The sequence below is a fragment of the Ascaphus truei genome, chromosome 3, assembly GCF_040206685.1.
Source record: "Ascaphus truei isolate aAscTru1 chromosome 3, aAscTru1.hap1, whole genome shotgun sequence".
In the NCBI taxonomy this organism is placed as follows: domain Eukaryota; kingdom Metazoa; phylum Chordata; class Amphibia; order Anura; family Ascaphidae; genus Ascaphus; species Ascaphus truei.
This window is the reverse complement of record NC_134485.1, coordinates 74,941,641-74,966,414: the sequence shown is the minus strand read 5'-3', so window position 1 is coordinate 74,966,414 and position 24,774 is coordinate 74,941,641. Positions and strand designations below refer to the sequence as shown.

The window sequence follows — 24,774 nt, the reverse complement described above, 5'->3', positions numbered from 1 at the left end:
ATAGGTCAGGCATAAGATGGATGGGACCATAAGAGCTAGGGAGCAAAGGATCCGGAGGGACTGCCGACAGGTCTTTAATTGGGTTTAGCGGTTTTTAACGGGTCAGTCCACATAATGAGCAAAAAAAAAACTTGTATTAGTAGTTTGCGTGTCTAGAAAGATTGTCACCCTTAAAGTAAACAATTGTCCATTTTTGTTTCCTTCGAAGAGATTTTCCTTTTAAGTTCACTGAGTTTGTGCATAGCAGCTGCTTATCATTCTTTTGATGGCAAATAATGGCGTCAAAATGACTTTACAAAGCAACCACGAAAACATAAAATACCTGTCCATTTTAAGATTGATGCACACTTTGTTTTTTGTAACTTCCAATCTACATTTAACCTATTAACCCTTTTGAGTGCAAGAGACTACACACCCAACTTCAATCACGTTGAAGACTCACGATCACGCTTTTACTAACGAGCACAGGGTACACTGGATTCTAACAGGCTATTGCAGATGGGTGAGTAATGGGTTAAACTGTCATCCCCTTGGTCCTTCCCTTTACCGCAAAGCAGGAGCAAAATTCCCATAATTCGCAGGCCTTCCCTGATGCTCATTAACTTTGTGTCCCTGCGGCTACTACACCAAGACATGTCTGAGTGCTCTCCCACTGGGCCCACCTAAAAGGAGTCCCATGTGCCCCAGATACTCAGCTTGTGCTAGCAGGGTAACACACTGCTCGTGCTACCCCTTTGCACAAACAAAAAAGGTACACAAATATACTTCAGTAGTGTGAGCTGAAAAAACACTGCTCAGGAGTGAAGTGGTTTCTTAATAGACGACTTATTTAATTCAAACAGTGGCAGTACATTACATTGAAACATACACCAAAAGACGACCATTTATCAAAGAAAAAGATAACAATAGAAAAACATATGCAAACCGTAAGATCTGTAGAGTTGAAACGGCAATGTTCAGATGGCTTGTCATAGGTGCCAGTGGGCGTGGAAAGAAAGGACAAAGTTCTGGTATTTTGACTGAAAAGGTTAATCTTTCCAAAGAAGTCCTCTCACTTAAAGTTTAAAATACTTATTACTCTGTGACACACACACTTGAAGACAGGCTGACTGTACATTTTAAGCATGCAATATGGACATTCTTGAACATATTGCCATCCGTTAATGTGCGACTATATCTATGTAAACAACAAAAATAAAGAACGAAGAACCCAAAGCTACATCCACTATGACAAAAATATACATTGAAAACCTATATATCTCTTCAAAAAAGGGTAATTTAGTTAAACCCTGCAGTTCTTTCATGCAGCTTGTTGTGTCAGATCCAATGTGATCATTCTTCCTCTAACTATAGAGGTAAATAAGAATTTTAATTGGTTAGTGTTAGGACCTGCAATATTTGGTCATGACTTGAAGTGGCTTGCCGGCTTAAAATGCTTTGGCCAAAGGGTTTAACTAAATGACCCTTTTTTCAAGAGGTATGTATTTCACTGTATATTTTTGTCATATTGTATGTAGCTTTGGGCGACTTTGTTTTTTTGTTGTATACATTTAGCTTCGCCCAGTAGCACTCCAATTGACATTTATGTATATTTAATTTTTGGGGTTTCTTTGGGACATATTCACCTGTAACAGATACCTGTTTTTTATAGGAAAGTAGAAATGGCGTTGGCAGCAGTGGTATCTACCCCTTTTTGGGAGAATCATACAACCACATTGTCGTAGCATTATTCTGGGGGTTACGAGGAGAAAGTTATAGGGTATTTAATTTTCTCTCCCGTAAATGTGACCAGAGATGTTTGAGGAGGAAAATAGGACACAATAGGTGGACTTATTCCGGCCCCACTGTAAAGTTTAAGTATAAAATAAAATGCATTTGGGATATCCAAACTAAAATTCAACAAGAGCACATATTTTGGAATAAACATTACATTATCATACTTCAAACTCTGACCTTTTTGCAGAGTCTTAATAGGTGGTAACATATTTTAGGCTTTGATGTCTTACCCTGTTTATTTTACAAACTGTCTGCATTTTATATATTGTATGTCTTTGAAGTGTTCATTTTCTACCACTTTAAGGATATTAACATTTTTATATTGAATAAGTAGTGTTTGGGCTCCAATTTAACCTTTTTAGAGATTAACTGCATTTTCGGACACATTTTTTTTTTCTCCTACATTGGTTTCATGTGTTAATTACATGTTTTTTTTCAGTAAGGGGACTAAAGACTCTGAAGGTAAGACCATTATTATTCGTGGTGGATGCGTATTGAGGGGTAGTGTGAAGTGCTCATTTTGAGGACCCTGCGAGGAGCTGTCAGCTGGATGTATTAATCCCTTCTCACACAAGACATATGGGCACGTGTGGCGTACGTGACCAGAAGCATAACGGTTTGTTAAAAACAAGTATTGAATTTACAAAGGTTCCACTTCCTGCCTCATCCACCCAAAATTATTTGTAACTGTTTCATATACTAAATAAAAGATAATGGGGTCCTAGGTTTAGAGGAAAAATCTGTAAATTCACAGAATTAAAAATAAAATAAAAAAACACTGACCCGTATGAATTACTTGATGTTAAGTCTCCAATGTATAAAAGTGTGAAGTTGCTGAGTTAGTTGGCACTACGTTAAACACTGTAACAAGGGGACCTGCAGTACTCAAAATAAGATTGGTAAAAACTCCTAGCAAAAATAAAAAGTATTATGCAGAGCGATGTGATACAGGGAGAAAAGAGCACGATGTTTCGGGTTAGCCTTGGTCGGCTATAAAAAAGCTGCCAACCCATTTGTACTAGCACAGCTCCTGAATTTAGCCAATAGGTGAATGCCCATCAGACACTATTTCTTCATTTTATTTTTTTAAACTCTCAGTAGAGTTGATGGAATCTGGTCACAAATATGGGAACAGAGCTGTTGTCTGTAAACTTTAGAAGAAAACAAAAAAATTGTTCAAAACTCATTAAGCTATAGCTTCTTTCCTATGATGGGCATAATTTTTATAATCCTGTAATCTAAAGCAGGGAAATTAACATAGTTTTATTACATGTGTTAATATATTGGCAATAAGAAGGTAAAATAGGCAACTGTCATGTACACACTTCCCATGTTGTGTGTGTGTGTGGGGGTTAACCACAACTAGCCTCCCAGTTTTATTTACCTCCCCACAAGTCTCTAAAAATGAGCACTCCCGCTTCAGAAACGCTGCCACCACCAGGATTAATTTAACAGTTAAATCTTAGGTGTCCTCGGTCCCCTTCCCTTTTTCCAGAAAAATTATACAAATTCAACAAAAACCCAATCTAGCAAACCGGGTCTTCCCTCATTTTCCATGTCTTCCAAAGGTAAAAGACAATACAGTACTTATTAAATCTATAAAAATGTAATCATACAAAAGGCATCCAATGATTTACAGAAAAGATTACAAAATTACCGTATAGAAGTAGTTTATAAAAGAAAAAGGGGTCAAACAGAACCTATAAATTACCGGCGACAGTCATGACACAGGTCCCTTAAGAGGCCATGAAGAGAGAGCTATGAACACACTGTGTCCCTAACCAGAACTTGAGCCAAATCTGCTCCCTATCGAAGTTCTTTCCAGACTTTCGCTGTGTCCCACTTAAACATGTTTTGTAAGAGCAACTTTTTTTTTTTTTGTGCTCAGGACATACTTGAAAATTGGAAATCTCAATATAATTTTCTTGGTAAATATATTATAAATAAACAATTATAGTAAACAATCTTTCATCTGTAATAAAGAAACCAGATGTCTGGGTGGGTGTGACCTATGCCCCTCATGCACCTTTATGACTAGCTGACTATAGAATCCCAGATGCTTTATGCTTAAACTAGAAATTGAATAATTCTGGAGTACTCCATAACTCCTCCGTGTCATCACCAGATTAATAGCCCCACATCCTTGCATTCTGGGGATTGTGACAAATGCATATATATCTCAGGTGACAGTCCTTTACATACCCATGAGCGTGAAGTCAAGTATCTGATACTTATAAACACAATATCCTTCCACGTGTTACATGACCACATTCTTTCTATTTACATATTTAGATTCGACAAAAAGTAGGGTGGTACTGACATGAATTATCATATGAAATATCACTATGTATATAGTGTCCTAAAAATGACACCCAAGATGCTTGGTTTTGGTGGATACAAGGTATGCTTTTGAAGTTTGCCACTCCAGATAGGCATCTTCTTTGACACCTTGATCTATTAAGTTATCAACTGGCCACTGTTCGTTTAATATAAACGGTGATATATTAATCCTGAAAAAACATAGTGCATTTCCTTTGGTTTATGACTCTGCATTCCAAGAACAAGCTAAGTTTTATGGCGCACATCTGCATTGCAAGGAGAAATACAGAATAAAGTCCTTTTAGAAAAAAGTTAACCTCATGGTTGCCACACTGGATATGAACGTCTGTGATCAACTGGCCTTAACGTGATGCTCTATATTGCAGAATGTGATGCTCTACATTGCAGCTATAGTATACCTTCTACGGACAGGCAGGAAAATGCCAGGAAAGTGATTCAGTTGACCGTTGCATTAAAGTAACAATACTACTTTCCTGTTCCCTAAATGGCAGTGGGTTCTAACTGGGATTAGCGCCTCGCTCAGCATAGGTAGGACAGGAAACTTCTGCAGGGACTTGGTATTTAAGCCCCTCCCTTTCCCTACAGATGCAGTCTTTCCTGTGCTTCAGTAGTAGCATAGCAGTAGTGTTATTTTTTTTAAAATTTTGCTAAATTGGGACTCGCCAGGACTGGTGGTACATTTCAATCGGGGGGAAAGGGTTGTCTGTGCCTCTCTCCCCCTGAAGCTCCAGCAGAAGCGCCTTCTGGAACAGAAAGCCGTAGTCCCTGCGACCGAGCAGAACACTGCAGAAGCTTCTGTGAACGCAGCAGACTAGAACGCATGGCTGGAATAAGACACGCTGGATTCCTGTGTAAGCAGGATGCAGAGAGAAATAAATCCCCTTAAAGTGGCAATGGCACTCTGACCACACGTGCAAAATCACTGTGGACCTCACCATAGTTCTTAATGGGGCAATACCATCTAAAGCTAGGTCCCTGTGAGCGCTGCAGGGACAAGAACTTCCCCTCAATGGGCAGGCCGGCTACCTACCTTGGCTGCTGCGTGGCTAGATTTTTCTGAAGACAGAAAAGCTGTCTTCAGAACTGGTAACGCTGGCCATGCCCCCCGGGGGTTCAGCCAATGAGTATGAACCTGCTGGGTGAAGTCATGGCCGCGCCCTCGTCACGCTCACCCTGTCTTTCCCCGTGCAGCTCATTGCAGCCTGGGGATTTCTGCTGCACATGCTGCCAGGCTCGCGTGCAGCGCAGCCACCGGGGCCTAATGGTGCCTGTTCTTCCTGAAGCATTTTCTGGGGAATAAGGAGACTGCTGTTAAACACAGATTATAGAAGCTGAATGAGCAAAGCAATGAAGTGAAGATTGTTTTCTATATGCTCTATCTTTGCAGTAGTGCCTGGGGTCAGTGAGAGGAAGGTGGCTAAAAGCCAGGATATGTGCGATCTTCAATAAGTCAGGATATATGCCCCTTGCAATAAATATGCACGGCTTGCAATGAGCCAGTGTTCAAAGCAAAGAAATTATGCGAAGTGCTAAATCTGGTCATTGGGCCCCTGGTCGCAGTTTTCTGCTCTCCTATCCCGGACAAAGGATATGGTCTCTCAGATTATGGATAAACGGTGCCAAACTTGGATAGGGGAGGAGCATCTTTGTCTGAGGTGCTATAGCAGTACCTTGAAGGCACGTACTGCAATTCATCCGATATTGACTGAATGGAATCAGCCTGATGATTAATTGGTCACCCAGAGACTCTTTCCAAGATGTATCCCTGCTTTTTCACAGACTTTAAGTTGGGAAAATTCCTTGAGGGTGGACGCTGCATTCACCTGTTTTGCTGGAAATAGTGTTGTTTTGCAGGAAATAGTGTCTGGTGGAGGACCAGTATAGATGATGCACAGCTTCTCAAATGGGAAGGGAAATAACGGAGACTGAAGCGCAGAAATTGTGAAAAAAGTATCCTTTTAATGAACCTGCAACATGGTATCATACGAGTGAGAGAGACCTCTGACGCATTTTGCGCATGCGTGCGCTTGGGTAAATATTGCAGGAAAGATTACAGTACCAGTGGAAGATGCAGTGTCCTTTTCGTGACATTGGATTGAGTGTCTGGAAGAAATCCTTTCTGGCAGCGGGTCTTGCTTGCATGCCTTTAGTAGCAACAGCCTAATTTTTCAGTCATAAGAATGTTGCTAGGCAATCCTGGAAGATGCTTTGGAAAGCGATGTTGAGCACCTCAATTCTATATGCATTATCAGAAATCAAGAGGATGACCGACCTATATAGCTGAAGCATCGCTGGACGTAGTACACCTGTCAAAGAAGCCTGTCCCTGTCAGTGGCAGCAAGAAATGCACTGTGTGACTTGCAAGAACAACTTTGTGTTCTCATCCCTACGAAGGTGAATTTCTCTTGGGCGAAGACTATACCGCATAATAGGAAAGTGCCCTTTTTCCCTCAAAGGAGAAAAAAAATTGCCTCAGCAAGACAGAATGACTTATGGAGAATTAAAATCCTACCTACCGGGTAGGCCTTTCGCTCGACAACAAATATTGAGGGGGACAACGTAGTCTCTCGTGGCCCCAATGAGGAGGACTTTTCAAGAAAGGCAAGTTCACATAAAATGAGGGGAGCCCTGCAGTATGGGGTCGGAGTAAGACTACCTCAATTCGCTACTGTATGGGCACACCCCATAAAGGGCAGCTGAAATTTGTACATGAGCCTTGTCGCAACTTGTTTTGGAGATCCTGTAATCTAATTTCCTACGAGAAGCAAAAGCCTTGAACAATGTTATCCATAATAGCAACAAAAATAAGAGACCAACAGTGATTTTAGGCCTAGATGCCGAAAAGGCCTTTGATCGAGTGGCCTGGCCGTTTACGTTACTGACCATTAGTAGAATGGGCTGAGGCTATCTGTTAAGGGGGATACAGGTACTGTTCTCTTCTCTCTGCCACTGTGCGCACCTCAGGCTTCACATCACACACACCTTTTTGAAATTACAAATGGTACTCACCAGGGATTCCCTATGCCCCTCTCGTGTTTGCCATCTGTATTGAGGCTCTTAGCTTCCAGAATCAGACTGAACAGCAAAATATCAGGAGTGGTAATTTAGGAAAGTGAACGCACTATATCTGTTTGTGAATGATGTACTGTTATCACTGACCGATCCACAAACATCTTCATTAAAGCTGTTTAAGGAACTAGACAAACTTGGAAAGCTAGCCAACTTTAAGATTAACCCCTCGACGTCTGTGGCTCTGAGCCTATATCTTCCCTTGAGAAGCTTCATGCTATCAAAGAACAATTTCCAGTTAACTGGGAAAAGTTTACATTACCTAGGGGTTTTTAACCCCAAAAATACTCTGAAATCTTCAAGCTCCATTCTGTCAAACGTAAAGAATCTAAAAACATGATCCTGCTGCTATGTATACTATACCTCTACCGGGTGCTTGTGGGGGAGGTCCCAGTTCATCCCATTAGAGACCTAGAAAATGCCATAACAGAATTGATCTGGAATGGGAGGAAACCCAGAATAAAGAGTACTATGATTTAGGCCCATACTATCTGTTGGGGGAGGAGGAGGAGGAGGCGGAGGCGAGAGAGAGGGTTGGCCCAACCAGACTTCTTAAGCGGAGACCTCTAATCTACTGGTCACTAGCAAAGGGAACAAAACCATGGGTAGACCTAGAAAAGGCAAAAGTTCAAACAGAAGTTATGGTGACACTCCTGTGGCTAGTAAATAGAAATTACCTTGCAAACATCTTTCAATACCTACAACTACGTCACTTTGCGACATCGTTATCCAACAAAAATGACTCGAACCATTAATGACCACATTTTTTATATAAACTCTGAATACCACAAAGGGACAATAGCCCCATTATATCAAGACACTGATTACCCCAGCCAATATCATAAAAGACAAAAATATATGCAGCTGGGAGAGCTAGATATAAATAACGAGGGTGACCTATTGTAAGAGTAGCAAAATCCTCCAGGTGCCTCTCAATTAGAGAAAAAGTGAAAATACCTACGCTACCAATTGTAAATGTAATCAAGTGAAAAAAGTGACTCCTCCTTCAATCGTGACAAATAAGACACATACCACAAGTGATCACCCAGTGAAATATTTAAAGTGCTATATTAATACACTAAAACAAAACAATATAATGAAAATAAACAGTGAACCAATGTATAAGGAAAAACCTTAACAAAATTAAGAGTCTACTGCTGTATCACTCCAGGTGGCTCAACATCCGAGATGGGTAGTGAAAGAAAAAAGGACAAGCCGCGCACAACTCGTGTAGTAGAATCAATTGTATTGAAAAAGTGAAGGTGGTAATAATAAATGCATGTACATCAACATAGGAAAATCAGGCAATACATGAATTCTGGCACATGTTACCAATTGCAGTCCGCGTCGGCAAGAATCCTCCGATTCATGATGCCGTAAAACACCTCCCGGTGATGAATGAAGACGGCGGACACGGGATATCCCCCAATGGCTCCATGTTAGATTTAGCAGCTGTGTCCCGGTGCCTATGGAAGCCAAATCTCCCAATCGCCTTTCCGTCAGACTTCCCGCTTAGCTACAGGTGACACACAAGGGGACGTTCCCGCTCCGCACCGCCGGTGTAGCGGAAACGGCTACTACATCTAATGTGTAGCCCGCTGGGCGATATCCTGTGTCCGCCGACTTCATGACCGGGAGATGTTTTACTGCATCATCCATCGGAGGAGGATTCCTGCTGATGCTGACCTAATAATGCAGGCAGTAGGGGTCTCTACTTTTGGCCACCCCTGGTCAAAGTTTAGTTAACTACCACCAGTATACCAGTTTTTCACGGCAATAAATCAGATAGGGTTTGTACAGCCCTAGTCTAGATACCGAGCCAGGAAGGGTTTACTGAAATATGCCAGAAATGGTGAATATGTTAGAGGTGAACCAGAAGGTTACACTGGAAAGTGTACAAGAACTGTTCAGATGCATTCTTCAGAATGTTTAGTGGTGGGAGCTTTAAATACAATAATCTGACGAGAGCTGTAATTTCAAACTGATGCAACAGACTTCCCCCAGCTTGATTTCAGATTATGTAAATACCTTCTTGGTAGCTTCTGCTGATTCCATTATTGTTTGCACAGGTTCCAGTGGTATATAGAGAAACAAGGCTATTCAGCAATGGTTTTGTATATTCTGTTGAAATCGTAAACACTTTACATCTGAGGACAGTTGTACAGCACTGAAAGCTTTCTCTAACTTTTGTGATATCAGAAAAATAACCCATTGAGCATCTTTTACATGAGGGCATGAACAAGAATCACTGCTATCATTGTTATTATAAAAAAAAAAGTATGTGAGAGGCAGCACTCCACCACCCCTCTCCCCCCTTTTTTTACCCATTGTTTACTGATTAGTTCAATGCTTAATTCCTACCTAGCCCCCATTAGGGTTGGCTTTTGATCTGTACAGTATTACTCTTGAATATATCATTTTCATTCACATATTGACGTTTGTGTCTGTTTTTTCATACTGAGTGCTGGGAACCATTATATAGATTTATTGTTGTTATAAGGTTCATGCAGTAGGCTTGGGCTCCATTTTATCAGGTAGTGAAACTATAAACCTTCTGTTTTGTGTGCTTGTTCTACTAGTCTAGGTTAAGGCACTATTCTTTTGAAATTTGTTATTCTACAAGATGCTATTTTCATAGCTAGCATATCAAGGAAATGTTTGGGCTGTGTAAGCACCTATGTATATTAATTTTATGTATTTCTCTCTGTATACAGTGGAGGGCTCCACAACACTTGCTATCAAAAATGGTTCCAGAATTCCATTTCAACAGAATATATACTGTAAGCTCTCAGGAGCAGGGCTTTCATGACCTTTTTTGTATCTGTTTGACCTTATTTGGTTTGTCATTCTTTTCCCCCATTGTAGTGCGCTTGTGGAATACGTTGATGCTTTAGAAATAAACCATGATAATCAGCAATACAAAGGCTAAACTGTGTACTCGCTGGACTTCTTACGGTCATTGGTAATTGTAGGTCCCATAGAACAGGACCTACTAAAACTCCAAAATGGGGCACACAAGGATGAGTACAAAAGTATAAACTTTATTAAACAAACAACTGAATGAGGAAAAACAAACTATTAAAACACTAAAAACATAGTATATGAATGCAAGAATGTGTAAATAGCAATCAAGTGATAATGGAGGCTCCTATGAATACCATATACAGGGAAAAATACTTGAGTCCCAACATACTAGAGACAGCTACCAATATAAATAGACCTAGCAATGATACTAATACACAGGTGAAGTACAATCAGAAGTATATGCTTCACCTAAGAGAGTAAAATGTATCCATGTAACTAGCTGAAAAAGCAACACCCCTACTCCAACATACATGATGGTGTATATGTATATACAAAGATGCAACAGTAAGGGATGCTTGTTCAGCTAGTTACATGGATACATTTTACTCTCTTAGGTGAAGCATATACTTCTGATTGTACTTCACCTGTGTATTAGTATCATTGCTAGGTCTATTTATATTGGTAGCTGTCTCTAGTCTGTTGGGACTCAAGTATTTTTCCCTGTATATGGTATTCATAGGAGCCTCCATTATCACTTGTTTGCTATTTAAACATTCTTGCATTCATATAGCCTATGGAGACGGTTCATTATGTTTTTAGTGTTTTAATATAGTTGTTTGTTTAATAATGTTTTTATACTTTTGTACTCATACTTGTATGCCCCATTTGAATTTTTGTAGGTCCTGTTCTATGCGACCTACAATTTCACTTCTTTGCTTATCATATATTTAGTGACACCAGGGAGCACCACCTGTAACATACAGGTTTAGTATGTGGGCACATTATTTATATTGGTAGCAGTGCTCAGTCAGTCCTTCCGTGATCATTGGTAATTAGCAGAGCTGAAGTCTTTTTAGAAAGTGTGACTGATGTTTTGTATTGTTACATGGTTCCTAGAAGTGTGGCATTTTCTGAACCATACCTCTCAAGATGGATTGCAACTTGTGCACAGAATACTTAATGAGGCAGGTAATTGGAACAAGCCACATTCAGTCTTTGTATCCTCGAGCTGAATGAATCTATGCCTTGTCAAAGGACTTTCCCTGTGTAGCAACATGGGCATCAACACACACTAACAACATTTGTTCATGTCAAAGGAAGCCTCTTTTTGCAAACCGGACCTAAAGAAACTGCAGAAGAGGGAGTTTGTTTCCTACCCCCTCACTCGATGTATTGCTATGGTGAACCTTGTAGCATCTGCTGCCATGAGAAAACATTCAGGCAAAAGAATTTACTATTCTTTCTTCCTAGAGGCTTCCATGGCAACACATGATCCTCTATACACTCCAATGTCAATATGCATCTTGATTATAATACATGATTCTGCATTATGTGGGTATTAAATCTGTTTATTAACTAGGTATGTGCTGTAGGTAGACCGTGTTGGCAAGATATTGTTTTACTTTAGCTCGTGACCTGATGCCCACCTCTAGAAAGAGGGGCATGTTCCCCACAGCATGTTTTACCATGGGAGCTTACCTGAAAAGGGAATAGTGGTAAGTATATTCTGTTTCCTGGCAAAACATTTTATATTCTTAAAAAATATGATGGAGAAACTGAGACGCTAAAATTGTAATCAGACAAGCTGTGTTTAGGGGCTAGATGTTCAATACAGTTTCTTACCTCATAACTGTGTGCTGCTCCTATGAACATTTGGGCTGTTTCTATGTTTTAAGATGGGTTATGAGCAAATGTAGCAATTGAAATGCGATTTCCTCTCTGCTTTAAAAAAAAAAAAAAAGTCCTAAATTGTATCCTGAGGGTCGGATGCTTTGATATAAATTATACACTTGCTAACAGGAGCGTGAATTCTTACAAAATTAAAACGATATACTATAGCTCTACCAAAAATGAGTTCAGTGAGATTTTTTTTGATTGTGCTTTTTCAGTGTTAGCATTTTGATCAGCTTAAAAAAAAAAAAAAAAAAAAAAAAAACAAACGTGTGTACACATATACATCTCCTTTAGCAATGACATTTATAAGCAGATTCTATTAGGAAAGAGGATTGGTATTCATTGTACACCAGTGTCACTTAAACTTTAATTTTTTTAAATTTTTTTCTTCATTGGCCCATTAATGGCAGTGGAAGCATTTATGCTTTTGCCAATAGCAGTAATGTTTTAAGTAGCGTTTCTGTGCACATGTACAGTGCACATTGATATTTTTGTTTGGCTATGCATTGATGTAAGTGCACTTATTAGTACCGGTACAAACTTGGCTTTAAATCAGTTGTAATGCTTCCTATCAGAAAGGTCCTATTAGATGCAATGTGTACAGAATGTTACCAACTTAACAGGTCTTTCCATGCATACATAGGAAGTACAAAGACCGTTTCTGAACTGTACCGCTGCTCCAAAAGTTATATTTCAGAGTATAATGATTTAAAACGACGTGCTAGCTCATCCTATTGCTATCTGCTGAAAGCACAGCCAGCACTATTACATGTAGACTTCTGCAAGTAAATATTTTATATTTAAGAAGTCAATTTATGGGCTATACAGTTTTATAGGCAGTCGAGAGCGGAACATCTGGTGTGTGAGAAATTATAATATAAAGCCATCGGTTCTGATTGTGCCTGCAAGCATGGATTCCTTATTGGACAATACTATAAATCTGCTAATTTTAAGACTGCAACATATATAAGGGTGAACACGAGAGATTAGAGATGTACAAATGCAGCGGCCATTATTTTAAGAAATCTCGGCGCCGTTTTCGTGTGTGCTGCTGTACTCCACGGGGCATGAACGCGGCCAATCACCCCAGGCACACGTGTTTATCGCGGTTGCTTTGTTTGAATTTCATGGATTGTGTGCAATGAAATGAATAAATTGTAATGTGTACAGTACTGGGCTACTGTGTCAATTTCAGGTGTTTTAAAAGCTAGAACACTAAAATGCAATTTTATGCACTTGCCTGCACTCGCGCCTTATGGGGTTACGGTTGGAAGCAATCCCGCGCCATGACCTGGGTATTTTGAGGTATACACTGCGTGATTTGTTAAAATAATGATCATTGAATCTGTATGTTTAACACTTTTTTTGTATAAATGCAGAGACAAATGTTACTACTGTTAGTTTTTTCATAGGTAAATTAGAAGGCACACCTAATTACAGGTGACGTTCCTTTACTGAAACAATATTGTTTTAATAATGTGAACACTTCATGAAATTCCCCCCCCCCCCCCCCCCCCCCCATGTTTTACTTTCCCTGGTTTTTGAAAAGGATTTAAAAGGCAAGGCAGTGAGGAAATGAAGATACATTTATTCAATATAGTCCTAAGTGCCCGTTTGCAGTCAAACTCCCATTGCCACTTAGGACTATATTGAATAAGCCCCCCTGAGTGCATGTGAAACCAACGAAAATGTACATTTCAATTAGGATGCTATACATTTATTTTAATTGGTAGTTACATTGTCTTTCTCCTTGAATAATTTCCTGCAGAGTAAAACATTACTTTTCTTTGTAGGCATATTGTATTACTTCCTGGTAAAACATTTTATAAATAAAATAAATAAATATGTTTTCACAGCCAAGGACTACAGCAGTTTGTGCTTTCACACACAAATGCAGCTTAGAGCTCGGGGTCTTCTTGGTACATTGCTCTGTCTTCAAGGCTGAGGGACATCCTGTTATTTTGTTACTACATTGGTCATGTTACCAAAACCACTCTTTACAGCAAAGTATTCGTAGTTAGGCTAGGTCCCTGCTGCAGCGCTCATTATGGCGTGTGCTGCAGGGACAAGAACTGCCACTCAATGGGGCCGGGCCCGCTACCTTAGGCTTAGTCCATAGAGACTGAAGCCGTGCGGAGGCACGCTGAGGCTGAGGGAAAGTGGGTGCTTTCCCTGGCCTTAGAGCGCGCGCCGTCCGTGGGCGTGTCCGTGACGTCATGGAGCTGGTTCGCCCTCATTGGGCGAACCGCTCACGTGACCGGCCCTGCGCTCCAGCGAGCTCAAACTAAAGATTTCTTAAGACACACGCTTCCGCAGGCACGCGGAAGCGTGTGCGAGCCCTTGCTAAAGCCGCTCATTGCGGCTGCAGGCGCTCAGTGCCGAGCAGCAGCGTGCCTCAGCACGGGTCAGCGCCTAAGCGCTGACCATGCCCGAGGCTTTACTTGGCCGCTGCGCAGTCCGTTTTTTCTGAAGACAGAAAGTCTTCAGAACTGGCGACGGAGCGCTGGCCACGCCCCCGGGGGTTCAGCCACTGAGTGAACCAGCCAGGTGACTTCATGGCCACGCCCCCTGTCACGGCCGCGCCGTCTTTCCCCCTGTAGCTCAGTGCAGTACGGGGATCTCGGGTGCAGCGCCACCACGGGGGCTGTAGCCTTAATAGTACAGGGCAGTGATTAAAACACTTGTGTATCTATGTACCTCACAGGATATAATGTTGTTGCTAGAAATGCAGGTGAATCATTTTTCCCTAGTTGGTATACTTAAAATGTGTGTTTTTTTGTTTTTGTTTTTATATATATATAAACTAACTGCACAATGTTTAGTCAATTTATTTTTAAAAATGTTTTTGCTTGGCTGAAATTTTGGGGAACAATTCTGAACTCTGTTAATGTGATTTAAAGTTACTAGTCGTACATCCTACTATTTTATCTTTCGATGCGCTAACATATGCTGTAGGGCAATTAAATAGCGTTGGAAGATGAAAAGCAATAAAACTACAAACATAGACAGACATACATTGTTAGAGTAGGTAAGGAGGGTCCGGCCCCATGGAGCTTACTATCTATAAGGAAGGCTAAGTTGAAACTTAAATACAGGGTTCTTCCAAAAAGTGCACTTTTTTTTATTGTATTCTGCCAGCACCCATCGTATTATCCTTTTTTTCTAGCGATATTTGTGTTAAATGCAGAAGACTTGACCAGCATGTTAGGTGTGGAGGTTTATGCAACCCTGGCACAGCTTAAATTGAGGAAAGGCGTCCGTGCCTGATGCATCTTGTAATATTGCCAATTCTCACCACTTCCTTTTGCTGTTGCTCTATGTAAATCTTTTGGAAATGATTCGTTCTGTGGAAAGGAGGAACTGTAGGGACAGATACACAATAGTAATACAAAATACTTGAATATGCGTCTTTATACTGTACATCTTGAATATGCGTAGCACAATTGCAAAGGCCAAAATGTCAGCGTTTGTACACAACTTATTTTAGACCCCATGTTCTGTACATTTTCATTTTCTACTGAAGCATAAAATGACGTTTACAAACTTATACTTAGGGCTATTTATGCTTTAACACTACAGCTGTAGCTATTTAGAGATCAGCATTTTATGGATAAAAAAAAATCCTATTTTAAACGGAAGCAGCTATTAGATGCTGTTTTTCTCTTTAGCTTTGTTTATACATATTTAAGATTTTTTAAATTAATGTTCTGTTTTTGCAAATATTTACAGAATGGGCAGCAGTTTATTGACGAATCGATGTGTGAAGAGGAGGATGAGAACAATGTAAGTAATCAATTTCCGTTGAGTAAATATTGCATTTTTTTAATGTGCTTTGTATTTATAGACGGCAACATTTATTTAATCTTTGTTTTCCAGCATGTAAGTCAACTGTTTTCACTTTAAACCTCCATTTTCTGAAGCTCATACTTTTTTGCTTTGAAATGAAATCGGTTTGAGACAATAGCAGTTTTGGTGAATATTTGATTGGTAGCAATTGTGGTGAAAAACTTCAGATGGTACATTTTTTATTTATTTATTATGGTCTGTTTTTCTTGTCCATAGAACAAATTATATAAGTATATATGCATATAAACCATACACTTTTTTTTTTTTTTTTTTAAAGCTATTTTCAACATATTTAGGCATGTAATGCTCAGTTTTGTAGTGACATTGTGATCATCGATCTTTATTTTGATTCGAGGTTTTGGAGAAGTGTAAGGATTCTTTGACGTTATTGCGGATGGAATGTGCTCTTTCTGCCCCGACTCCACCCGGATCATTCTTATTGTTAGCATTGGTTCACAGAAAATGAATATGCTATGTATGACGCAGCCCCCCAAAAAATTCCCTCTGCTCTGGAAAGTGCATTTGTGGACTGACACAAACCACTCTCCTATGTGAAGCCGATTTTAATGCAGGTTTTCGGTTGTATTTTTTAGTGCTATCTATGTATGCCACACTCTACAACACAAATCTTATGACATGCAGGAAACCGTACAGGGATTAAAGCACCAATCCCCTCCCACCAGAAGCCTATAGGAGTTTAACTCCTATAATGTTTGCACCCTGAGCAAAATTAATTTTTTTAAATCATGACTTTTCTCCAGCTTCAGATGTTATCATCGTAACCTTTACACTACTCTGGGGTCTGAGGAGAGCTCCATGTTAACCTGCTCACACTTATTCCAAACATAATTATGTCTCCTAAACAAGCACCAGATTAAAAAAAATAACCAGGTCTGAAAATGACAATAGATTGTTTTCAACTTTAACATTTTCTGTTGTAAGCAACAACTTTCACTCTCTCTCTTTTTTTGGGAATGTTAACTAATGTCTTTTATTGGGGAAATGGTCAGCGGGTTAAAGAAAACATTATTCAAAAGGAGTTATCCGTGACGACTGCTTTTATTGCATTAAACCGATAAGTAAACATCAGGAAAGGGGGCCACCTAATGCATTGTTATTACTGTTCTGAAACTGAGAAAGTAGTCGTTGGGTACGGGAGGGCGTCCTCTACATCAGGGGTGCGCAAACTTTTTGTCCTGAGCCCACTGCCTGCTCTCCCCCACTACACTCGCCCCCCCCCTAACCTTGTCTCAAGCATCAAATGACGCTGCGGGGTGACGTCACCCCACGGCATCATTTGCCGCCGCAGTGTGCACTAAGAGTTAAGGTAAGGGAACTTAGAGGCCTCGCACAGTCACCCGACATTTAATTTAAATGCCTTGGGAAAGAGCGCAAAGCCCCTTTAAGTGCCCCCCCCCCAAAAAAAAAAAATCTTGTGCACCCCTGCTCTACATTCTTTAGAATCTACTTTTTAAGATTAATTTCTACAGGTTCTTGCCAACACAGATTTTCTTTTGAAAATCTTATGTAGAATGCTCCAGTAGATGGAGGGAGATGTAAAGTGTCTATTAGCAACCCTGTGCTGATATACACAACCAATAATAAAAAAAAAAATCAACATTTAAAGTTGACACTTTATTTTTCATAAACCGGTTTGTGAAAGGAGAATCTGTATTAACGTGTAAATCCATACCTAGATTGTTTTGACATCTCCATTGATTCCGACGTATTTGATATGTCAGTGAAAGATTTCCTTGTCCCTCAAATTAGTGTTTTAACTGTTTTACAATGGGTATAATTTTGCATATCAGGGATACCCTGATGAAGTAGGTTTACTACAACAAAACGCGTTGGATGCTGTCTTGAGTATATTACTATCTATAATCTTGGTTTATTTCCCCTTTGTGGCAATTGTCAGTAGTTGGCTTTGTGCAGATTACTAAAGGGTTTCCCTGTACGTCTGCTGCCTTGCGCTAGTCTCGGCGCTTGAAACAACGTCATTGGTGATTTCCCTCTGCCTTACAGCTGTGCCCCGCTACACGCCAACATAGGAGGAATATTGCTCCGTCCATGCTGACAGTATTTCATCTACGGGATTCTTTAGTGTTATGTTGGCGCTATCACTGACGACATACTACTCATACTGGCTTGGTGCTGAGCTGCCATTCGCCTTGTGGCCTATGCCGTGTACCGGCGAATCATCTGTGTGCTCACCCACTGCTGTATTAGTTCAGTGACGTATTGTTGCTGATTGTAGCTACTCCAATTTATTTTCAATGGCGGCCTTATACCATCTCTCAGACCTTTTTGATACCCCGAATCCATCCTTCACTGGTTGGAACCTTAAAGCCATCTACCAACGCATTATCTGGAGAAGGAGACCAACTTACAACTGCTCCAGTAGCTGACGGTCTGCATCTGTGGGAGTTCGTGCTCGCTTGTGGTACCATGCTGGTTATTGCATGATACACTTTAATGTGTTAGCCATCTTGTATGTGCGATACTCACCTTCACCATTTGTATAATATTTTATTTACTTACTACACTGAGTTGTGTGCTTTTCTTGATTTCTCTATTCTACTGCCATGAGATGCTGAGCCATCTCTTTTAATTGGCAGCCAACTCCATATAAACATATTTCCTGCACTCAGGTCATGTATTTATTTAATAGTGCCCTTAATTGTTTTTTGTGTTCACATTTTTTATATTTCTCACAATCTTTGCTGTGTGATTTTATTCACTTTTCTGTAATATGTATTGATAGATATACCAATATAAATATACACAAATATAAGATTTGTTTTCTTAGAGCTTAAAGAAATACTAAAACTCATACAAACTAAGCAATGTTGGTTGCATTTTGACCACATGATCGCTTGGGTAAACGATTACGTGGTCACGACAGCTACCCTTGTGGCTCCACTTCCATTCCAATTGCATTAACCTCTCTGAAGAAGCAGCAATGCACACTCCCCCTAGAAGTGAAGTAATAATGGTGTCATGTTGCCCGAATGTCATAAGAGAATCTTAAAGCAGCAATCCTGATTTTTTTTTTTTTAAACATATATAATTATTTATGAGCGTTATGGGTTTGAAGCAGGGGTCTCTGGAGCTGAACTTTTAAATTCAGAGCCGTGGATCCCCTACTTCCCGAGCCCAGATACCTCCATAGGGGGTGTCGGTAGCGGCTTTGGCTGGGCTGTGTAGGGTGCATTTAAAGCTCCCGCGTCACATTGATCAATAGGAGCTTTATATTGGCCTGCGTGTACAACAAGACAGGGGTGCCAAATGCCACATCCAATTGACAAAACCTATATGGTATAAAGTACAAACACTTTAATAATAACATTTATATTGGCCTGCAGATCTGCAACTTGTACCCTGCACAGAGGTAAGTCTCTCGGGAAGCAGGGGGGTCCCCGGAGCTGAAGTTAACACGGTTCGGCTCCATAGATGACCTGCTTCCTACCAATTAAAAGTAAACACTTTCTGCTTTAAAGCGAAAAAAATTAATCTTATATATAATTTTTTTTTTTTTTTTTTAAAAGCATCCTTTTATTCTTATAGCAGGTTTTAGCCCACTTCCCCAGCAGTGCAAGAGCTTTGCAACTCTTTCCTGTTTGTGATAATTTGCTGCCAATGTTCCAAGCTGTTTGGCTGTAAACTGTAACAATAGATAATGTTAACGTGGTAATATAAGGATACATTGTAGCTGCTGACTGAAGGATTGATTGAAACGGAAAGGCAGCCATTATGTTAGGCACACAATCAGGATTTTTACAGGTTTATTGCCGGATTAGGTAGGAATGTAGAATTCTACATCACATGCTTTACATATTAAAATAGGAAAAAAAGGGAGGGGGAAATTGTGGTATAGCTGCTCTTAAAAAAAAAAAAAACAAAAAAAAAAAAACACATGCTGTATACACACATACACACATGCTGTATACACACATACACACATACTGTATACACTCACTCACTCATACACACTCGCTCATACTCACACACTCTCACACACACACTCACACACACACACACACATACACACACATACACACACATACACACACATACACACACATACACACACATACACACATACACACACACACACACACACACATACACACACATACACACACACACACACACACACACACACACACACACACACACATACACACACATACACACACACACACCATTCAATATGTGCATCAATACAATCTGCACACTGACAAGTGATTAGCTAATCTGAAGATTGATCTGTTCTCCTTTAATAGATCGCCTGCTCAGGGTTATTTAATTAAGTTCTTGCACAGCATTGTGGGGAATGTAGTCCTGGAATATTATGACTGGGCAGTTACTAGATACAATTGGTGCACTGCTATAAAGAGGGCGGGGCTCAAGAGCCAGAGCCTATCAGAAGGGAAAGGGACTGTCACTTTGGAAATGATTCCTACATTAGAAACATTAAAAATGTTTTTAATACTTTTTTTGTTTTTTAAATTCTACAAGTTCTCATAGTACAGAACTGATTTATTTTAAAAAAAAACCACGTAGGATATTGCTTGAACTGTTGCTTTAAGAGTTACATGATTAAAAGAATGTAACTCTAGAAACAGATTGCAAAGTTAGCTAGAAATATCAAAACCACAAAAAACACCGTTTCAATATACATCATTTGATCTTAAGTGTGAAGAAATAAATGGTGTCTTTAATAAAAACAAATTAAAAAATCTGCACTCAGGCGTTCTGATTTAATGTCTCAAAGCACCTGTAGTTGTGTGAGCCTGCTTTTGCATTCAGAAGAAACTGGAGAAGATGCCAGTGCCGCCCGGCATGTTTCCAAGATGTTCTGTCATCATGGAGATTTGGAATCCTAAACAAAGGAGGCAAGCAATGATTCGTGTGTGCGTGTGATATTGAATGCCTGGAAATTCTGCAGCATGCAATCCTCTCTCTCCACGAGTCACCAAGAAAAACATCACTATCCTTTATTGAGTACTGATGGGCTGCACTGTTACGTATTGAAAGTGTTAGTCCCTCCTATGACGAAGGTGAATCAAAAAACGTTACAGGTCAGCTATTAAATGTAATATTTCAAAGGCTTATGTCCTGATGTTGCATAGGATTTTCAAAATAAAAACCCAATTGGGACGAAAAATAAAATGCAAAAAAATTAATCCACATGGGCTGCTGCTCTGTTTTACATTTAGGTGGTTTAACATTAAAAAAAAAAACAATTAAAAGAAATTGCCAAGTATTGTCTATTTTTAAATAATTGTTTTCGACTTTAACATTTTCTATTGTAAGCAACAACTTTATCTCTTTAGGAAATGTTATCCAATGTCATTTATTGGGGAAATGATAACTCCTCAAATTACAGGTGAATTGTGGTTTGTCTATTCTTTGTGTAGCAATAATGAAGCCACAAACCTGACCCTCCGTAGCTGATGTATTTAAAGTTAGCAGACCCAGACGAGGGAACACAATCATTTTAAAAAGGATACTTGGTAAAACTTTTATTTTAAGGGTGAGTCCATCTTTTTCTAAAAAAAAAAAAAAAAGTATCTTATACTTGATAAGTTGTTTTAATCATGTTTATATGGGTCTGCTACCTAGGACTGCCTTTTTGAAATGCCCAACAAGAGGGCTAAAATAAGCATATTTGCATTTTTGCTTTTAGCAAATGTTTTAAAATATCACTTTCCACACCCTGTTTCCCGTCCCTCATCCTTCCTCATTACATCAGTCCCCCAGAGCATTAATGTCCTGACTCTTTAGTTCTTATTTTCCACTTATGTGAATCCCATGGTTCAGCAGATATTTGCTCCTAGTTTTGCAGTTTAAATGCTTGCATTTTGCCTGTGGCGCAACACAGCTTGAGGGAATTTGAACGTGGCTCGATGTGACTCAATTTAAACACCCATTTAAAAAACATATATTAAATTATTTAATTTTTTTAATTTCATTTATATTATAACACACACACAAATTAGCACTAGGCACTGCATTAGAGAAAAACATAAATGCAAGTACACAAATAATAAACTAATAATACTGATTAAATAATTAAATTAATACTTCACCCAAACCAAGGTCCAATGAAAAACACAGCACTACAGAGATCGTGTTCAAGAACGTTTGGACAATATTCTAACTTTTTGAACACTATCTGTGCAGTGCTGTCTTATTTTTTTTTATTGGACCTTGGTTTGAGTAACGTATTATAGATAAAAGCGGTCTTCCTTATATATAGCTATTTGTGTGTGTGTGTTTATATATAATCGCCATATGGTATTGAACATTTGACATTAGTACTCCATTTTCTCATTGTAAATAGCGATTATTTGTTTACTGTAATGTACAGTATCTATTTTATTCTGATGTCCACCCATTCATTATTTTTTTTTTTTAAATGGTAAAATAATTTGTTTAGGCAGTGTTCAGAATGTGTACCATGTATGCTTTGTTTAATTATTATAATTGAATCGTGGATGATTAGAAGCAGAACTATGGATCTCACAAAGGTGTAGACATGGCTAAGCATGATCTAGATTGACATGACCTCAAAATCGCTACCGATTACCTTCGACAACTACATTGAACAGAAACGTATCCCAGGAGTTTCTTTGAGAATTTATAAAAAGCCCCCTTTTGCCATGGACGAGTTTACGTGATTGTGAAAATGCACTCTACGTGTTCATTTATGTGAATTAAATATTAGACTGTTACATGTAATTAAAGAACAGAAACTATCCAAATGCAATTAGAAGCAAGCAACAATGATGCATAATGTAGAAAAATAGATTCAGGCTTAAAGTAGAATGGTGTGTGGGGTTATAGTAGTTAAGTTTGTTTGCTTGCTTTTTCATGAATTATTGTATTTATATTGTTTCGTGTTATTCAAAAACTAATAAAGATTTAAAAAAAAGTAATGGAAAGGTTTTAAAAATAAGTAATCAAGTAGGAATTGGTCAAAACTAGAGAAATAAAGAAAATTAAAACAGAAGTTCCATAATTCTAGATGAATTGAAATGGATATTAAATCTACATACACTAGTCATACTGGACCATGGATAAGACCATTAGACCAATGAAATGTTGCAGATCTGTATACCAATACACAGTGGTTGACAAATCACCAAAAAATCTACTCGCCACCTAGTACCAAACGTGTGCTGCTTGGGCCAATAGGCGCTCGCCCGGGGGTTAAATCCACTCGCCCGGGGCGAGCAAATGTATAGGTTTGTCGAACACTGCCAATACACATAGGGGTAAATATATCAATGGGAACTATAGTATCGGATTAATCCCCCTCGGTATAGAGGGCCAATACTGTTCACAAAGCAAACGCATATTAATTCCAAACATAGAGAACACATCACAGCCTTGGGGGTTACATCTAAAGGAGCTATTGGTAAAACATACACATTCTACTACTATTTTTTTATTTTTTATTTAAGAAATGGGTCAGAGGCTATAACATCCAACCAGATGGATTACATATATGCACAATATTCTTATAGATGTTTGAGGATGTGGTGAAGCTGCTACAATGTTGCGTATCTGGTGCTCTTGTCCCAAAATGTCTCAAACTTGGTCCCAGATCTTTGATTTTATCGAAGAACTAACTCGTCAAACAATTTCAAGAGATCAGTTTACAACATTAGAATAAAAAAAATAAAAATTTAAATAAACATAACTTAACGTTTCCAAATATTGACTTCGCACCTTATCGTCCACCAGATGCACTATAGCGAACTTCTGGAAAAGGGAAGATTCTCCACCAATGACTATAGGATTTTACAAAAATATAAAAGGTTAATATTCTGGAACGTCTCAAGTCTGATTAATGGATCTTTTGATTCTGGGAAATTTGGTTCCCCATGGAATCTTTACAATAGATCAGCATTTGATAATGTAAATATGTACAGGCAGTCCTCGGTTATCCGACAATGCGTTACTCAAAATGGCGTTGGATAGCGAAACGTCTTAAAGCGAAACACGTTTTCCCATAGGAACACTGTTTAAATGAAAGGTTCCGTTCCCGAAGGCATTTTTAACACTAAAATACACCAAATATTTTACGCCGGCAATAAGATATGCAGCACACACATAAATTATATAGTGTATATACTTTATTATATATATAATATAACATAATATAATAATATAATATATTATATAGTATAATATTATATAATATATATTATATACACATAAACAACGTTGCAAAGCGTCATAAGAGCGTTGGATAAGCCGTTTTGGCGCTGTAAAAATGAATATAGGTATGCATTGCATAGCGTTGGATAAGCCATTCGTTGTAAAACGAGGACTGCCTGTACATGTATTTTATCTAAATTGTAAATTTATGATCAAATAGAAATATACATGAATTGTACGATGACCCCCTCATCCTCCCTTACCTCATCCCTATTTTTATTGTATCCTTCCACATTTATCTTTTATAATTTATGAAAATATTCAAAATACAGTTAAAAAAAAAAAAATGAACGAAATGGGTCTGAGGAACAAGAAGTTACTGGGACCAATGGAGAAAATACATATACAGGAAGAGAGCAGAATACCGCTAAAAACCAGAAAGACCAGAGAGGGTAATAAAGAAATGGCGGAGAACCCAAAAAACTCCTTTTATCTAGATATTCTCAAGCCAAGTGACATTTCCCTATTGAATAAAGGCTTGACGTTTGCACTCTCAAGCTGGCCTAATAGTTTTGAACTGTTCAGAGATTTTAAGACATGTAACATTGGAGAGAGGGTGTCCCTATTTTTGTGTCCCGGTTTTCTGAAATGTCTGTAAATGTCCTGTTTTTTTGTGAGCTTGCTGGTTGCACATGCGCAATTGGTGCCTGGCAGTGATAAACCAAGGCCGTAACACCGGATACTCGGGGGGGGAAAATAAACATTACCCATCCAGGTAGGTTTGGGGGCGGAGGGAGAGAGGGGCATCATCCTGCAGAGAGCGACTGGGCAGTGAAGGGAGAGGGGGTTGGCGGCCTCCAGAGGACACCAGCT

At 39.1% G+C, this 24,774-nt stretch overlaps 1 protein-coding gene across 1 annotated transcript in view; it reads left to right on the top strand.

The window, feature by feature from the left end:
* The window catches only part of RPS6KA3 (ribosomal protein S6 kinase A3), a 132,397-nt gene that overhangs the window by 16,328 nt on the left and 91,295 nt on the right, over nucleotides 1-24,774 (top strand). The window contains exon 2 of the mRNA XM_075594322.1: nucleotides 15,613-15,666. Within this exon, the coding sequence (XP_075450437.1) occupies nucleotides 15,613-15,666 (54 nt within the window). The remainder of the gene's footprint in view (nucleotides 1-15,612; nucleotides 15,667-24,774) is intronic.